The sequence below is a fragment of the Dama dama genome, chromosome 5, assembly GCF_033118175.1.
Source record: "Dama dama isolate Ldn47 chromosome 5, ASM3311817v1, whole genome shotgun sequence".
NCBI lineage: Eukaryota > Metazoa > Chordata > Mammalia > Artiodactyla > Cervidae > Dama > Dama dama.
Genome location: NC_083685.1, coordinates 116,368,568 through 116,386,475, shown reverse-complemented (window position 1 = coordinate 116,386,475; position 17,908 = coordinate 116,368,568). Strand labels below are relative to the sequence as shown.

General features: G+C 44.9%; 2 protein-coding genes and 1 long non-coding RNA gene across 3 annotated transcripts in view; 1 reads left to right on the top strand and 2 right to left on the bottom strand.

Annotated features, from left to right (window-relative positions):
- The window catches only part of TLK2 (tousled like kinase 2), a 121,691-nt gene extending 114,476 nt beyond the window's left edge, over nucleotides 1–7,215 (bottom strand). Inside the window, exons 1-2 of the mRNA XM_061144310.1 lie at nucleotides 7,046–7,215; nucleotides 5,144–5,229 (exon numbers count right to left, since the gene is read on the bottom strand). Of these exons, the coding sequence (XP_061000293.1) occupies nucleotides 5,144–5,224 (81 nt within the window). The 5' untranslated portion in view covers nucleotides 5,225–5,229; nucleotides 7,046–7,215. The remainder of the gene's footprint in view (nucleotides 1–5,143; nucleotides 5,230–7,045) is intronic.
- A 552-nt stretch (nucleotides 7,216–7,767) lies between these two features.
- Nucleotides 7,768–9,415, top strand: LOC133057608 (uncharacterized). Its single transcript, XR_009693054.1, has 2 exons — nucleotides 7,768–8,133; nucleotides 9,127–9,415. It is a non-coding gene; the product is annotated as an uncharacterized LOC133057608 (long non-coding RNA).
- METTL2A (methyltransferase 2A, tRNA N3-cytidine) overlaps nucleotides 8,649–17,908 on the bottom strand; it is a 38,928-nt gene continuing 29,668 nt past the window's right edge. Inside the window, exon 9 of the mRNA XM_061144307.1 lies at nucleotides 8,649–8,824. Coding sequence (XP_061000290.1) covers nucleotides 8,685–8,824 — 140 coding nt within the window. The 3' untranslated portion in view covers nucleotides 8,649–8,684. The remainder of the gene's footprint in view (nucleotides 8,825–17,908) is intronic.

Genomic DNA, 17,908 nt, shown 5'->3' with positions numbered 1-17,908 from the left:
TCAGAAATAAAGGCAACATCCATGTTCTCAAGGAGACTAACAGGGAGAACAAATGTGTTATAATAAAGACAGGTCATCAGGTGCTAATTAGATAATACAACTAGATTGGTGAGGCTATCCAGAAAAGCAATACAGAAGGGGTATCTGAATTATGCTTTGAAGAGGAAACTGGAGGTTCATGTGACAAATGAAAAGGAGCAGTAGAGGAGACAGCACTACAGGTCAGGAGACCAGTTACGGTTTGAGCCGGCAGCACACAGCAGTGGGGGAGTGGACAGCAATCCATGAAGTTGAAAAGTCAGGAGTTTTAACTCCATCCAGCAGACAATGTGAAGCCTTTAAAGTAAGGGAGTAAAACAATACTACTGGTATTTTTAGAAATATAACTGGTAGCAGTTTACAAAAAGATGAATGAGGTGGGAGATACTAACTGTTACAGTTATGAATGAGGAAGGTCTGGATTAAGGCAGTAGCCGCGGGGCAGACAAATGCTAGAGAAAGAAGAGAAATGAGCTGATACTTGACTACGTGTAAAAATAAGGGTAGAATTAAAAAAATTTTTAAGTACAGATGGTCCCTGCCTTACAATCATTCCATTTAACGATTTTTCAACTTTATGATGGTACAAAAATGATACACATGCAGTGGGAACTATACTTCAAATCTTGAATGTTGATCTTTTCCTGGGCTAGTCATATGTGACACAATCCTCTCACGCTGCCCAGTGGTGAGGGCAGCACAGCTACCGGTCAGCCATGCCATCATGAGGGTAAGAGAACCAACACATTTTCAACCGTTCTGTACCCAATCATTCTGCTTTTCACTTTTGGAACAAAATTCAATAAATGAGATATTCAATACTTTATTATAAAACAGGCTCTGTGTTAGATGAGTTTGCCCACCCAGAGGTTAACGTAAGTGTTCTGGGCATGTTTAAGGTAGGCTAGGCTAAGCTATGATAGGTTAGGTGTGTTAAATGTATTTTCAACTTCTGATATTTTCAACTTACAATGGGTTTATCAGGACATAAGTCGAGGAAGATTTGTAAATGAAAAGAAGAGAACATAAAGGCAAACATAATAATAAATTTAAGAATAGTTACTCTTAAAACTGGTATAAATGTAGACTGTTTTTCAGCATTTATGCTTACTGACCATCTAACTATGTACTAAATGTAAACACCTAAACATATTTTTAACAATTTCCTGCACTAGCATGTGAAATAGCTAACACTAGGTATCCATAACTGATACGTTCTAATTGATACAATTTACTACATGACAGGAGAAAGGTATCAGCTGGTTCAAGATCTTTTCGGAAGTCACATGTGATCATTTAGAATGATCATGTATCACTCACAAATTTTTAAAAGATAGGAAATGAGTTTCTTATTGTGCCAAAAGAGGGAGTCCCACTTTTCATGGTTCTCATTTTGCTCTTCTTTTCAACACCATCAACACACTTTTTATTCAATACAACTGAAACCAAGAACACTAATCAAAAAAGTAAGTTATAGTGAGGAATCTTAAAAAAAAAAAAAATGTTTTCTTTGAACTTAAAAGTATAGAAACTCTTATTCTATTGCCAATATTTTGATATAGGCCTACTGAGTTACAGATCTACTGACTGTAGTTTCACACTGTCTTACACAAACCACACCCATAATGCATCATCTACTATTTCCAGTTTCGATTTCTTTAAAAGTGAAGCAAGCACTTTTAAGATACTTGCCAAGTATCTAAATGAAGAATTCTTCTAGGATAAAAAAAAAATCTTTTAATAAATTTTTATAGTTATCTCCTTATTGCCTCATTTTATATTCAGTCTTTCCAAGGTAGATAACTTAGTTTTCACAGAATTAACAATTGTTTCATTTTATGTCAATGGTTATCACAATTTTGTATTGAGCCATATAATTATAACACAAGGGCAAGTTGTCATAAAGTGGTCCTTGGTAAGTCTATAAATCAACTGGTGGGAGTAATGCAGTGGGCATCAGTTAGCATGTCTTATAAAAAGAGAAGGAATGTTTATTAAGACTAGTATCCTTGTTATGAAAGATCTAAATTCACTTATTGCTTTTTTTCATACTTGGGACAGTATCTGGCACACAGAAAATACTATGGAAGTATTTGTTACTGCATTAGCATTAAAATTCAACTAGGTACAGATAAATAGTACATGTAGTAAGGGTAGAATTCCACCTACTTTACAGTCTCCAGAATCGCAGAGATGAGACTAGCTGTATCTCATCAAAAGGGGAGAGAGTAGGGAATATAAACTGCGCTAAGTTCTCATTGAAAACATACAAATACAAGGTACAGTCAGTTTCACATTACTGGAAGTGGATTATATAGTACTTAAAGGAAGAGATCTTAAAAAAAAAAAAAAGAAGCAGCGCTCACATGCCAAGTCAATAAGACATGAAGAAGTAGGTTCATAACCCAATTAACTTATCATCTCAAAAATGCTAAGAGAACGGTTACAGGTCGTCCTAAAAAGTGGCAGCTAGAGTAGAGGAGGAAAGTCATTACAGCTTCACAGTGCACGTCGGGTTCCTTCCCTCTATTACCCACTCACTGATGACAGAAAACATCAGTCTCTTAAACAAAACCACATGGCACATGCCAAAGTGCAGAACAAATGTTCTGGTTTACCAGTTATTATAAATTAAATATTAAATATAAAATTAATGTGCATAAATGCAATGTGAAAGAAAAATTTTAATTTGCAAATAACCTAAATATAAGCAAAGAGCAACTTAAATACTGCAAGCAATAAATGTGGCAGCATGGCCATTTTCTTCTAGCCTAAGTTTTGTATATCTAATTTGCAGGTGCAAAACACTCAAGGCAACATGACAGAAGATCTACAATCACCAGGAAGTTCAAAGACTGCAGCTACTTAAAACATCCTGTCCACTAGGAAAGAATCCACAGTGGCACCAACTTTCTTCCTTCTATGGACATCAAAAAGTACTGAAAATGTTATGAATAGTCAGGAGAAACTCAAGAGACAGCCACGCGGCTGCACCAGCCCCGCTAGGTGGCACTGTCACAGGAGAGCCACTCTGCTCTCCCACTTTCAAGGGCTGAGAGCACTCATGATCTCTGCAAAACTGAAAGCTGTCATCAACACGGCGACATCCTCACTGAGAAATGATGACCCATAATGAGGAGTTCCAGGCTAGAAGGAAGCGTCTATCCAAAAGCACCTTTTTTCCCAGTACCATGGTCCCCTCCCCGCTCCTATTTCAAATAAGCGGCCTGAGAGAAACAATGGCTTGCAGGCATAAGAAGTCCTACAAAATGGAGATTTTCTTTTTTCTCTTCCTAACTACACAAAACTACAGGATAATTACTTGCTCCCCCCCCCCCCCAACACAAGTTTCTTTGCTATGGGTAAAAACTCTCCTAGTGGTACAAGAATAACAGACTTATTATCATCAATATACTTATCATGACTGGAAACTTCAAAATAACATACAATTAATGATACAAAAACATTTGGATAAAAATGAACTTCTTTCTATGTATTAAAGCAGAACTCCTATTGAACAGATTAAGTTTTTTTTTTGACACCTCAGTTACATGATTTTAGCTGGGCCTGGGCAGCAGAATTCACAATGTTACTCATTCCCATAACTTATGCTCTACCCCATGGAAAGTATACTTGGATACAGCTACCAGGAACCTAAAATCAGAAGGAAAGAAAAGCATTCTAACAAAGCCCAATTAGTTGAAACCATATACAATTTGAATACAAACTTACTCTTACAAAGTGGATGAGCATTTAAACAGACAGATTTGGATACAAGACTTACTGAATTACCAGCAAAAGTCATTATTAGGCAATCAACTGAATCGGAGATCAATTTAACACTCAAATATACTATTCAAGTACAGCTGAAGCTACTTCACCTAGATCAGAGAATTCAGACATGCAACTAACATGTAACAACAGTCAGGAGCACAGTTGCGCTAAAGTGCCACAAAAGTCAGTTACTTAAATTAAAGAGGCCAAGAAACCAAGAATTACAAAATGTGTAACAAATCCTGTGTTCCTATAGTACCTCACCACAGGTCTAATACAGCTCCCATCCCAGTTATCCTCTATCTATACCACGTCTCCTCTATACAGAAAGGGCTTGGAAGCACTGTACTGAGGTGTCATCCCTAACATCCTGCACAGTACCTAGTATGCAGCAGGTATTCAGTATCTGTTGAATAAACAAAGACTATCAAGTTATTCCAGCCCACCAAAATTACGACACTCATCAAAGCAGTTTTTCTAACTAAACTTTGACAAACACCTTCTCCTTTAAGAAGCTACTGACCAAAGCATGAGACTAAGACCCAAGTTGTCATGAGAAGTAATATTTCTTGGAAAGTACAGGAAGAAGTCAAAGACCAAAAATTCTCTAGTCTCAGGTCCAAGTAAACAACATCTTGGATTGGTGAAGATTTTAAATAAAACATCACAAATATATCTTACATATTGTACTAAAATCATAAGTAGGTTTTATACTTTGTTCTAAAGCCCTCCGATCAGAGTAGAGGGGTGAGGCAGCAGTTTCATAAAGATGCACAGGAAGCCATAACACTGCCCATGAATAGGGCCTGATCTTATGCTACTGGAACAAAAACAGTGAACAAGAAGGGAAAATAGGAGGAAAGGAAAAGGAGTCTGGGGTACAGTCATGAGGAATCTGCTGACCTGCAGATCTGAAGAGGTGACACAGCAGGGGCACGTTTTTTAAAACTCTACACGTAACCATACAAAAAGCCCAGCGTAATGAAGCTATGCCAATACCTTTTCATTAGCAGTTTCTGTCAGAGTGGCTGAGGAGTTTTGACAAAACGTGGCATAGAATCGAGACACATCCTGTTAGTATCCTTGCAATAGACCCATGGGAAACCTCTCCCACATTAGAGGGTAAAAAGAAGTATATATTTCCACACAGAGTACCTTCAAGCGTATTGTTAAATGAGTGCAACAACTGATGGGATTTAAAAGTTCACTGGAACTGTGAGCCAGATCTTCTTCCTTCAATGTATCTGTATGATCCATCCAGTTTGCTCTTTGCTTTTAAATGTGTTTAAAGTTGGCTATGAGCAGTGTTCATTATCATCATTTTACTCACCTTACTAACACCAACTCCAGTAAACCTGGCCTCTAATAATTCCTGCCGTCGGGGGTCCAGGCTATGCAATTCTTCCATCATTTCTACTGAAAAAGAAAAAGTAGGTTGTGAGACCGTAAAAGCTAAAACATGAAGAACCAATTCTTGGATACAACAAAATGCATAGTAACTATTTCACAGAATATTCACATACAGATAAACCTCAAACAAATATAGCATATAAGTAATAAACCACAAGGCGCTATATCAAATAGTAATACATTTAAAGTTACAAAGTGGCTCAAAAGTCTTCTTCTGAGGGTCACTTATTCTTAACTAGTTCTGATTGACTTTAACAGACAACAAAACCCTCAAACCTTTCATATAATCTCTGTAAAAGCTGAGCAAAGCCTAGCTTACAAAAAAAGAAAATTTCTTCTATCAACCTTTGGATTTAGGTAAATACTGAAGGGTATTTCCCTTCCCAAACACACAGGAACTAGTTCTTAAACTAAAAATATGAATCATTAATAATAACTTCAAAATAATACAGCATGAATCAGAAGCTACTAATAACTTAACGCTATTATATTATGCCTCCTTTCTCTGAGGAGCATGAAAAAAGGAATTAATTACTTCATTTTAATAGAAAACCCATGGTAAAACCATCAACCTGCATCCACTCAGGAAATTAGTATGGCTCCATAACCACCCCTTTATAAAATCTTTCTCTGCCACTCCCTGGAGCAGTAGGTTGCTCTAGACATCTGCTTTTAGCACTCCTTCCAAGCAGGGAGGGGCAAGAGGACACCATTTTTAAACTCCTTCCACGACCAATTAATGCACAGGCTACTCTCAGCAAATACCTCCATCGTTTGCAAGAAATCAACTCTTGCAGAACGCATTGGAAACCGTCCAAATATTAAAAGTAGAAAAGGTACATACACCATTACCTACAACCCCTTTGAATATATTACTAAATAGCTATTGGAATGATTGGCATGATTTAAAAGTTCACTGAAAACATGAATTAAACATGCCCCTCTGCAATCTAACAACTCCACAATTTTCAGTAACAACCCCTACAAAGCCTCCAGTTTCATTTCCCTTCCTGGATTGAGAGCCTGGGGCAAAGAGGAATGAAAGGGTGGCAAATTAAAGTTTCACCCACACAGACAAGTGCAGGTTAGAGAGGGAATTAGGAAATTCTCAGGAGGGTAGAAAGGCATCTTAGAAAAGAAAAGAGAAAAAGGAAAAAAGAGAGATTGAGAGAGTGTTTCCCTAAGTGGCCTTTCTCCAGTCTCGCCCTGCCCTAATCGAGGCCTGAATGGCAGAGGTTGCAGCCTCCCTTCAAGCCCCAGGGTCTCTCGGCACGTTTCCTAAACCTCCATCCCCAGGCCTGGCCCGGAAAATGACGCCCCAGCGGTTATTCCATTTAATGTCAACTCATGTTAAGGAAAGATCCACTCAGTCTCATTCCAGCGGGGCCTTGGACTGGGATCCTCCCTGTAGCCCACAGCCGGAAAGCAGGACCGATGGGGCCTGGTCCCGACGCCCCTCGTCTCCCGCCGGCTCCAAACTTTCCCCAACTCTAGGCCCACCTGTCACGGAGGGAGGGCGGGCCAGCTCTCGGGGGCGCCCAGGAGGCTGCCGGGGCCTCCAGCTGCCCGGGTGCCCCCCTCTCCCCGCCGGCCCCAAGCCCCACTCCCAGGCCGGGGCCGCCTGGGCCTCTCCCATCTTCGACCCGGCCTCTCGGCGACCCGCAACCCTCGGGAAGCCCCTCCCGCCTCAGCGCCGGGGAGCTGCGGCCCGGCGCCGGCCCCCGGGTGGGCCCGGGCCGCAGCCTCCTCAGCCGAGGGGGTCGCCCGGACGGTTAATACCTCAGGCCCGGCGCCCTCCCCCGCCCGGGGCTCAGCCTCTCACCTGCCGCCGCCGCTGCCGCTGCCGCCGCCGCCGCTCCACGCTCCTCCCGGGAGGGGCCCCGACCCGACCCGGCTGCGGACCGCTCTGCTCTCCCCCTGGGCAGGCCCGGGGCGGAGCCGGGGCCTCTCCTGAGCGCCGCAACCCCCCGCCCCGGCAGCCGCCGCCGGCGCCGGGCACCACGAGAGGGCGGGCGGGGGAGGGGGGCCTCGGAGGCCGCAGATCCCCGGGCTCGCGTACAGAGCCAGGCGCCTGACGCGGGCCCGGGCCCGGGCGGCCGCGGGGGGCGCGGGACCGGTCTCCTGGCGCCGGACAAAGGCCAAGGGAGGCGCAGAAGGGCCCAGGCCCGGCCGGGAGGTGGGGGCCCGCTCGGCTAGGGGCCACTCGGGTGCGGCGCGGAAGGCGGGGGGGTCGGAACCGCTGGAGCCCAGGACCCGCCTCCGGCCCCTTAATCCGGATCGGTTCGGTCCGGATTAGTAGTGATCGGTGTAAACACACTAGTGAAACCGCGTGTTTCCTCGCGAGATTTGCACGGTTGGGAGGCAGGGGGGGGTCCTGGGGGGGTGGGGGAAGTGCCGACAGTGGGGGAGGAGGGGGAGGGGACGAGGAAGGTGGGGGGGTCCCCACTGCCCCGGCGCCCCGCCTCCTCCAATCAGCGGCCGGCCTGCCGGGCAGGGGTTAACCAGGGGACCCCGCGCCGGCGAAGGAGGCCGCCGCCTCGCCGGGCGGCTGAGGGCGGGCTGACGGGCGGCGCCGACGGACGCACCGCGACGCGAGGGGAGGTCTGACCCGGCTGGGTTGGAGTCCCGGAGCCCCCGCAGCCGTCTTCGTAAAATCGGCCCCCGCCCCGCGGGACCGGCCCCAGCCTAGCGGTTGGGCCGGCGCCCTGGGTCGCGGACCAACGCTGGAGGGGCCTCGCTGCCTGGGCCGGGCGCTTCCCGGATCCGCCTCGCCGGACCCCGCGCCCGCCTAATCCCTGATCTCCACGAGTTTGGGTGAGAAGTCGGGTTGCTCTGCCCAGGATGGATTTTAGAGGAAGAAAGCCGAGAGCCGACGAACCCCGCCCGAACTTCCCCGGAGACGCCCAGTTAGTGAGTTGGCTGTGTCCCCTCGTGTTGGCTAGCTCCCACGCCCCGCCACTTTCCGAACCCACCGTCCCGCTCCCCAAATCCACGTTTGCGCCGTGGAAAGCGGACAGAGCTTCACCTCCACGTACCTGGTTGGCAGGGCGTCTTTAGGGTCAAGAGGTGCTCTGGGATCAAGGCTGAGCCCCCACCCCCACCACAGTGCTGCCCTTCGGAAGGGGCGGGGGGCGCTGCCCCAAAGGGACTGTCTCGGTGCGCCCTGGGGGAGGTTCCATTTCAACCTTTGATTAAAAACAAGGCTCTCCTGGGTACTTAGGGGGCTCTAAGAATAAGTGCTAGAATGGGGAAAACAGGCCTGCCCCTCAGTGTCTACCGAGGAATGGGAAATAGGCAAGGGTGCAGTAGCTCTTTCAGCTAGGCGGCTTCCTACACAGAAGGCTTCCTTTCTGATCGCCCAGCACCAGAGAAAAAAATCACATTCTCCACCGACATCTGAGCCAGGACACTGACTTCTACACAGATACCCAACTTTTTATTTTCCTCTGATGCTTCCTTGATCAGATGTCTGAAGATGTGTGACAAACGAGTGGCCTGGGGAAAATGAGCAAGAGGGGGTAGGCAAGTACTTCAGGTGATGGTTCTGCCTTTCTTTCTTCCTTACTCTTAGTTCTTCCTGTATTCACGGAACATAGACCTGCTGAAAGGGCAAAGGATGGCAGTTTACTTATTGTTAGTTGTCCAGCCTTCCAAACTCTTGGGCACATTCAAGCACTGTAGAAAAAAATCCATTCAGCCAAGAGTCACCTTGCTTCAAATCCCAGCCAGGTTGGGCCTTGCACATACATATTTTGATAGATAACAGTGTTTGAAGGGGAGGGGGAGAGCAAGTTCCAGGCAGAGGGTAGGAAAAAGGGACTATCAAGGGAGCAGGAGAACCAAGAGTATGTTCCTCTACAACTCAAAAAAGAAAAGCACATGAGACAAGTTCTGTCCTTACAGTGAATGATCAAGAAAGTAACTTCTTAAAATGACACTGGAACATCTCAAAAGAGAAGAGTTTAAGAGAAAGAACACTGGACAGAGTTGGAGCTGAGCTCCGGCCAGCTCCTCCACAGACAAACTGCTTGGGCCTGTCACCTAACCTTTCAAGTTTCGCCAACCTCATCTGTGAAGGAGTTTGGACCAGAGGATTCCCAGAGTCCTTTCCAGGTCTAAAGGGTTATGATTCCATTTTTTGAGGTAACTATGAAAAAATAAAAATAAAACTAGTCATTGAAATTCAGGAAAAGATGAGATTTTGTTTCACTTTGCCTAGTGTGTTTTTCCCTGCATGTCAGAAAACTGACACTATCATAGGTCTGTTCACAGCCCACTCCACATCTAACACTCATCCCAAGAGGAATTGCTCATAGGAATTTCTTGAATTTGCTTACCACAAAAATGGTGTGCTTCTGTTTGTTGTTCAATTGCCCATTCCTGTCCAACTCTTTGCGACCCCATGGACTATAGCATGCCAAGTCTGTCACTTACCATCTCCATTAGGTTTGCCCACATTCATGTCCATTGCATCAGTGATGCCATCCAGCCATCTCATCCTCTGATACCCTCTTATATGCTTCTGTTTATAAGCATATAAACTACTAGGCTTCCCTAGTAGCTCAGATGCTAAAACATCTGCCTGCAATGCGGGAGACCTGGGTTCAATCCCTGGGTAGGGAAGATCCCCTGGAGAAGGAAATGGCAACCCACTCCAGTATCCTTGCCTGGAAAATTCCATGGACAGAGGAACCTGGTGGGCTACAGTCCCTGGGGTCACAAAGAGTTGGACAAGACTGAACAAGTAACACACATAAGCATATAAGTGAAAATATCAAATACTAACGATCAGAGAAAAGAAACAACAGATGGATGATTTTGTTGTCCAATGGGTCTCACGATGTAATTTAACCTTGGGTTCATGAACCCACTTGTTTAAAGTGTGTTGGCTCACAGAGCAACTTTGTGAAACTCAGCTTGTCAAAGGCTGGCAAATGCTGACACTCCCCATGCAAAAGCCCAGTTGCTATCAGAAGGCTCCAACATGGGTTCATCTAGATGTTCCCACTGATCCTGCCTTCAGGGTAGCATATGACAAGTCCTCCAGGTCCATGTTCGTAGTCACAGAAGGGACAAGGGAGCTGGCGTTCCCCAAGCTGTGCTCTGCAGGTCTCAACAGGTTAAATGCTTTAAAGGGAGTGGATGTACATTGGTCCTCAGGACTCTAGGTTAAAGTTAAGTGGAATCCTTTATTTCAGTACTTCTTATAACCTAAACTGTATAATATACACAAGACAATCTCCAGGAGGGGGATTGGGGTATCCACTGGTTTCTAATTTAATTTTTCGAACCATCACCCTGGTATTTTTTTGGTTGGTTGGTGGTTTCTGATACTCATGGGAGATACTTTGAGAAAGACACTGGAGAAAACTAGTTTTAGCCCTTCTTTGCCCTTTCACTGGTACCATACTAATGAATGTCCACAGTCTTCTTAAATGCTTCATAATACCCACCATCTTCAGCAAAAAGATCATGGTATGTTTTACCAAGCGGGGGACCTTCACGTGCACCTTTTCTAAAAAGAGCCTGCAATATGATGGCTAAGAGGACAAACTCTTGGTCCAGGGCCCTGGTTTTCATCTCGGCCCTGCCTCTTACCAGCTGTGTTGCCTTAGGCAAGATATTTAACTTCTCTAAGCCTCAGTTTCTTTACCCATCAAATGGTGTTAAAACTTCACAAGCCCTGGAGGAGGAAATGGCAACTGACTCCAGTATTCTTGCCTGGAAAATTCCATGGCCAGGGGAGCCTGACCAATCAATCATAGTCCATGTGGTCTTTACAAAGAGTTGGACACAGCTGAGCATGCACACAATTATTGAAAAATACAACTATTTGGTTCTAACTGAATCGACTCCATAGAAGAGGGGAGAGAAAATTGGAAGGAAAAAAAAAAATACACACCTCACAGGGCTGTTGGAGGACAAAATTAGATGATGTGTATGCCTGACAGAATAATCCCTCAATAAACAGTCCTCAAACCTCATGTTTCTCTCAAGGATACTTACCTTTGTCATTAGATTGTTTTGGCAGCACACAGTGTAACTTCAGAAATCAGGCTGCCAATGTACTGAGTTGTTCGTGGAGCTATTTTCTTTATAACAGAAAAAGGACTTGATAACAGGAAAAATGTCTCTTTAAAGAAAGAAATACGTTTGTTGGCGGGAGGGGAGGGCCCAGTAGACAAAATATAAAAGTCACCTGGTCTGTTTATGTTCTTCCCCTACCCTTGAGGGTTTCTAATGGTGTGAAGAAATAAGGGATTTTGTGAAGGTGGTATTTCCACCAGAAATTCTGGTGGGCAGGGCCATGTAGAACGTCAGGGTAGTGGTGGTCGCACAGAACTAGGTTCAAACCCCATCTCTTCACATCTCAGCTTCATCTGAAAACTGTGGCCTGCACATCTAATCCCATAGTGGCTTTAATGAAAATTGAAATAGTGGGACTAGCCTGGTGGTCCAGTGACTGAGACTCTGTACTACCAATGCATACCAATGTAGGGGGCCCAGGTTTGATCCCTGGTCAGGGAACTAGATCCCACATGCCACAACTGAGACCCAGCGCAGCCAAATAAATAAGAAAAATATTTTTAAAAAATAAAGTTGAAATAGTGATGGGAAATGCCTTCTAACTGCACCTGACATGCAGCAGACATTTGGTCAGTGCTATTTCCTCCAGACTCCCCATTTCTAACAAAATGGAAAAGCACCTGGCGGCCAGGCAAGTGCTCTATGGATGAAAGAAATTCATGTCTCATGTCTCAGCCTTCACAGGACTCTCGGCCAGTCTCTCCCCTATCTCTGGTTTCCATACCCTCCTTCTGCCCAACTTGCTTCAGAAGCTCTTCCTGGGCAAGTCTCCTTGACACAGTTTATTTATCAAGTCATGCTGTCTTCCCCACAGCCCAGTGATGCTGGAACAATGTTCTTATTCTCCTAGAGAGCACCTCCCTTCTCTAATTTCTTCCTTCAACTCCCTCTGCAAATGTTACTTTTTAATTCTTGTCTTCCCTGCATTGTGTGTTCCTCCTTCTCAGCAACTGCAACAAGAATGAGTGCCCACTTAAGTGTAACAAGCCCCTTAAATGTAACAAGCCCCCTCCACTGAGCTACTGAATCCTCCATTTTAGTTTTTCTCAGAAAACCTCAAGATAGAAAACAACAGCAAACACCCTGCATCTGTGGACACTAGCAAAGTGTATTTTATCAATCTTCCTTCCATTGACCTTTCGTATTAGGCTTAAGTAAGCAAACTTCAGACACACTGACACAGGTTGGGAGGGAAAGGGGACCTCAGCCCTGAGCCCACAGAGAAGAAAGAAGGAGATCACTCAGTTAGTGGCAGGAGACTTGGGCATAGTCGGCCCAGAAAGGTGAATCAGAAGATGTGTGTGGTTTTTGTATGGCCTCTGAATGACAAGAATGAAGTGGGTGGTTTTTTTTGTTGGTTTTTTTTTTTTGGTGGGGGGGAGGGTTGGGTTTTCTTTTTTAACTGTTGTTCAGTGGCTAAGTCTGCAGCATGCCAGGCTTCCTTGTCCTTCACTGTCTCACAGAATTTGCTCAAACTCATGTCCATTGAGTTGGTGATGGTGATGCCATCCAACCATCTCATCCTCTGTCACCCTCTTCTCAATCTTTCCCTCATCAGGGTCTTTTCCAACGAATTGGCTCTTTGCATCAGGTGGCCAAAGTATTGGAGCTTCAGCTTCAGCATCAGTCCTTCCAATGAATATTCAGGGATGATTTCCTTTAGGATCGACTGGTTTGATTTCCTTTCAGTCCAAGGGACTTTCAGTCTTCTCCAGGACCACAGTTTGAAAGCATCAATTCTTCAACACTTAGCCTTCTTTATGGTCCAAGTCTCACATTTGTACATGACTACTGGAAACATCGTCACTTTGATTATGTGGACCTTTGTCCATTTCTTTTTAATGGTTGAAAGAAAATCAAAAGAAGAATAGTATTTCACGACTGGGAAATGATATAAAATCTAATTTGGTGTCCATAAATAAAGTTTCATTTAGAACACAGTCACACTGGGACTTCCCTGGCGGTCCAGTAGTTAGGACTTTGCTTTCCAATGCAGGGGGTACAGGTTCAATAGCTGGTCGGGGAAGTAAGATCCCACCAAAAAACTAAAACATAAAGCAGAAGCAATATTGTAACAAATTCAATAAAGACCTTAAAAATGGTCCACATCAAGAAGTAAAATAAATAAAACCCACAGCCACACTAATTTCCTTACATACTATCTGTGGCTGAATTTGCGCTACAAATGGCAGAACTAAGTAGTAGTGACAGGCAGGCAAAACCTAAAACATTTACTATCTGGTCCTCTACAGAAAAAGTTTGTCAACTCCTGCTCTAGGCCAGGGCTTCTCAGATTAGACGGAGCAGATGTATCCCTCTGGGCTTCCCTGATGGCGCAGACAGTAAATAATCTGCCTGCAATGCAGGAGACCCGGGGAAGACCTGGGAAGAGTCCCTGGAGAAGGGAATGGCTATCCTCTCCAGTATTCTAGCCTGGAGACTTCCACGGACAGAGGAGCCTGGTGGGCTACAGTCCACTGGGTCACAAAGAGTTGGACACGACTGAGTGACGAACACGTTCACATCACGAATCCCTCAGGCATCTTCCTAAAGTGTGTCTGGGGCGGGACCTAAGGGTCTACTTTCCTCTCAGTCCTCAGGTGCTGCTGCGGGTCTGCAGGCCACGCTGGGCAGGTCAAGGCCCTCAAAGGCGCATCAGTTACATTAGTAATAAATGCCTTATGTGAAGACTTTGTATGTACACTGAGCAAATCTTTTAAAATATGAAGAAAACTGGAGTGTAACCCATGATAATAATCCCAATCGAAACTTCCACATTTCATTCTATTGTTTTGGCATCATGTGACAGCCGAACAGACATGGAAATAGATTTGCTCTCCACCTGGCTGAGGCCAAAGGGATTGCAGCCGAACGCTCTTGTGATGTGGTGCTTCCTCTTATTGGCCCTAAGCTTACCAGTCCAGCTACAGAAGGAACCTCTGTGTCCTGGTGTTCCAGTGTTTGGAAAGGGGGTCTGAGCTCACCTTATCCACAACAGTATTGACTTTTCCACCTTCAGGCAAATCCTTTCTCAGCTCCTTCTTCAGTGACAAACCCTTGGAAAAGCAGCTTGGATTCAAATCTCAACACTTCTACATACGTGAGAAGTATGTAAAAGGTCTTCTGAGACCCAAGGACACCTGACTTCTGGAGCCTCAATCTCCTTATCTGCGCTATGGAGATAATATATATAAAGCACCTGGGTTACTGCTGGATCCCTGCCAGGTGCTTCCAACCTGAAATCATCATAAAACTTACAGGCAAAACCTGACTGTCTCCCTACCTAATTCATACAATTGTTTAGTCGACAAGTCGTGTCCAACTCTTTGTGATGCCAGGGAATATGTAACCTGACAGTCTCTTCTGTCCATGGGATTTCCCAGGCAAGAATGCTGGAGTGGGTTGCTATTTCCTTCTCCAGGGGATCTTCCTGACTCAGAGATCAGATTCATGTCTCCTACATTGCAGGTGGGTTCTTTACCACTGAGATACCAGAGAAGCCCATTTAACTCATATTACCAAATGTCAATTCCATTCTTTCATTACTTCAAAAACCCTGGAATCATCCTCTCTTACACCCTTATCCCCAGCACTTCCACTCCAGCCTCACCAGCCTGCTCCCACCTCAAGGCCTTTGCCCTTTCCCTCTATCCACCTGGAACACTTTCCACCAGACACCTAGGAGGTGTGGCCACATTACATTGCATGGACTGTGCATTATCTTCTGCGTCTGTGTGATAGTGATACAGAGCTGGCCAGTAACTGCCTTTCCATGATAGAGAGAGAAAAACCTCCAGGCTAGGTTTTTCAGTAGAAAGAAGTGAGAAGGACAGTTTGAAAAGAAAGACTATCTCATCACAAGGAAAGGAACTTTTTTTTTCCTATTTCTTTAATTTTCTGTTTATATGAGATGATGGCTATTTATTAAACTGACTGTGATGGTCACTTCAGTGATGTACCTAAGTCATCATGCTGTATATCTTAAGCGTATAGTGCTGTATGTCAGCTGTATCTCAATAAAACTGGAAGAAGAAAAAAACACAAATTTTTAAAAAGCCCAAAACTAAATCCTCACCCTAAGGTGCATGCCACTGAGAGAAATGGACAATAATGCAAAATTGTACATCAGAGGCACAGAGTGCCAGGAGAAATAGGGATCAGGGACGAGGACCACGGGCTGGACCCCAGTGGTGGCGGAAATGCTACGTCACAGAGAGAGGTAGGTCAGGGACGGCTGTTCTCTGATCACTGGACGTCTGAGCAGGGGCCTAAATGAAATGAAAGTGTAAACCTTGTCACCGTCTGGGGGAAGAGCCTTTCAGGCAGAGAGAACAGTGAGTGAAAATGGCCCCAGGCCAGAACTGGCGTGTTGGCAGCAGGACCACTTGTCAGGCAGAGCTGCAGCATCACTCTGGGCCTTATGGGCCTTTTGTGACAGGATGAGAAGATGCCTGCTGCTGAGCTGGCATGTGCATAGGCCACAGTCTCACCAAGGTTTCGGTAAAACAGGCGCTTTTATGTTGCAGTCAGTTTCAGTGTCTTGAGCCTGTGTTTAATGCTTGATCTCAAAGGGCAGGGATTATAGCAAAAAGCACTTATTGAGCATTTATGGGGCAGGCACTGGAATGAGAGCATGTTCATGATCACTTTTAATCCTTTCCACCTTGAGGGAGCCCCACCATACAGAGGAGGAGGAGGAAGTGGAGAGGAGGTGAGAGAATTCTCTGAAAGCTGGTCTGCCTCCAGGGTCTGTGCCCTCTGCCCCCTGCTCTGCAGCGTATGGCTGGGCCAGGGCGCTCGGTTCTGCCCCTCCTGTCCAACTCCAGGTTCCACTTGCTCCTCGAGTTTGCTTCAGCTAACACTTAAGTTCCTGTCACCTTGTTCTGGTTTCTTGCTTTTTACCCATATTTATTGTATTCCACAACTTTGCTACCTGGCTGCTAGTTTCCGCCTGCTCTGGAAGTGTAGACTTGGGCAGTTGGTTAGTCACTTAGGCAAGACTCTTATCAAACTCATCATCACCCAGAATCTGGTTCTCAGGTCTTCAGGTCCCCCGGCCCCAGAATTAATCCAGTTCCCAAAGCAAGTCATCAAAACGCTGAGAGCAGTACACAACCCTGGATGCCAGCTGAAGACAACTGCTGTTCTCAATTCCTTGAAATAGGGTGTCTTCTAAAAGGACAGGATGCTAGGTCTGTCCCCTCTCATGAAATTACATCAAAACCCTGCTTTCTTGACTTCTTTCTCTTGGACTCACCTCTCCTGAAACCACAGTTTATATATAGGCTTACAATTTATATTTAGGCTTACATTTCCTTAGAAATTTGGATCACCCATTTTTAGCCAACCCTGCAGCTTCTAGTACATTGGTAGTTGATTTCCTCCATCATTATGGAGTCTCCCAAGTGGTGTTCTCTGGTTTTGCAGGTATCCTGGTGAGGCCTCACATTTAAAAACTCTACTTTAGTATTCATTAGCGTAAGACTTTTGGAAAATTACTTCAACTTCCTCCTCTATCAAACTGGGAACTAACACCTGTTCTCCTCCCAGGCTTGATCTAAGGATTAAATCAGTTAACTCTCTAAAGTCTTCTGAAATTTGAAGGAAAAAAAAAGTGCCATTTGTAAATGCAAAATGAAATTATTCTTTCGAGGCAACTTTCCCCTGAAACAATAGTTTAGGCAACAAAGAAGCAGGGTTTTGGTACAGCTGGCCCGGCACATGGCCTGTTGTGACAATGCCTATTTACACAGTGGCCCAGTAGCCCTTATCAATCGATGAGTGGGAGTGTGGTTCCATCAGCTCCGAGAACCAGTGCCTGAATAAATGCTATCTCAGTGTGAAGCCATCCACAGTCTCTGGGTCCTGTCTTTTCCCGGTCTCCTGTGCTCTGTCCAGATTTAGTTTTTACTTGCAGAGTAAATGTGATGCTGTCAAAGGAATACAAGATGCAGAGTCACAAGCCCTGGGTTCAGAACTCGGCTCTACCATGCGTGCTAGTGAGGGTCAGCCAAGTGTCCTGCCTGAATCCCTCCCTCACCCCATAAAATGGGGCTGCTCACATGACCTGCCCCTCAGAATTGATGTGAGGATGGGATGAGGTAACCAAGGTTCAGAAAGATTAGTGTGGGGAATTCCCTGGTGGTACAGTGGTTAGGACTCCGCACTTTCACTGCTGAGGGCCCAGGTTCGATCTCTGATCAGGTAAATAAGATCCAACAAGTGGCTCATTGAGGCCCCCCCCAAAAGAAAAAGAATACGTAAATACCTCTGATCTTAATGCAATACATAATAGAGAAAAGATATGAAAAAATGCTACTTTAAAAGAAACAGATAGATTAGTGTAGTGCCTGGCATGCTGAAGACACTCTGATGATGCTTGTTTAAAATAACTGAACCATGTGAAGTAATTAGCCTCCAACTAATAAAAAAATTTAAAAAAATAAATAAATAAAAAATAAATGACAGTAAAAAAAAATAAAATAAAATAACTGAACCATACTGATTTGATTAGAGAAAGCAGTTGGTCACTAATCTTCTCAAAATGCTTGCCTTCATCACCTTTGCCTGACATACCAAGCTCTTTTGTTTGTCAAGA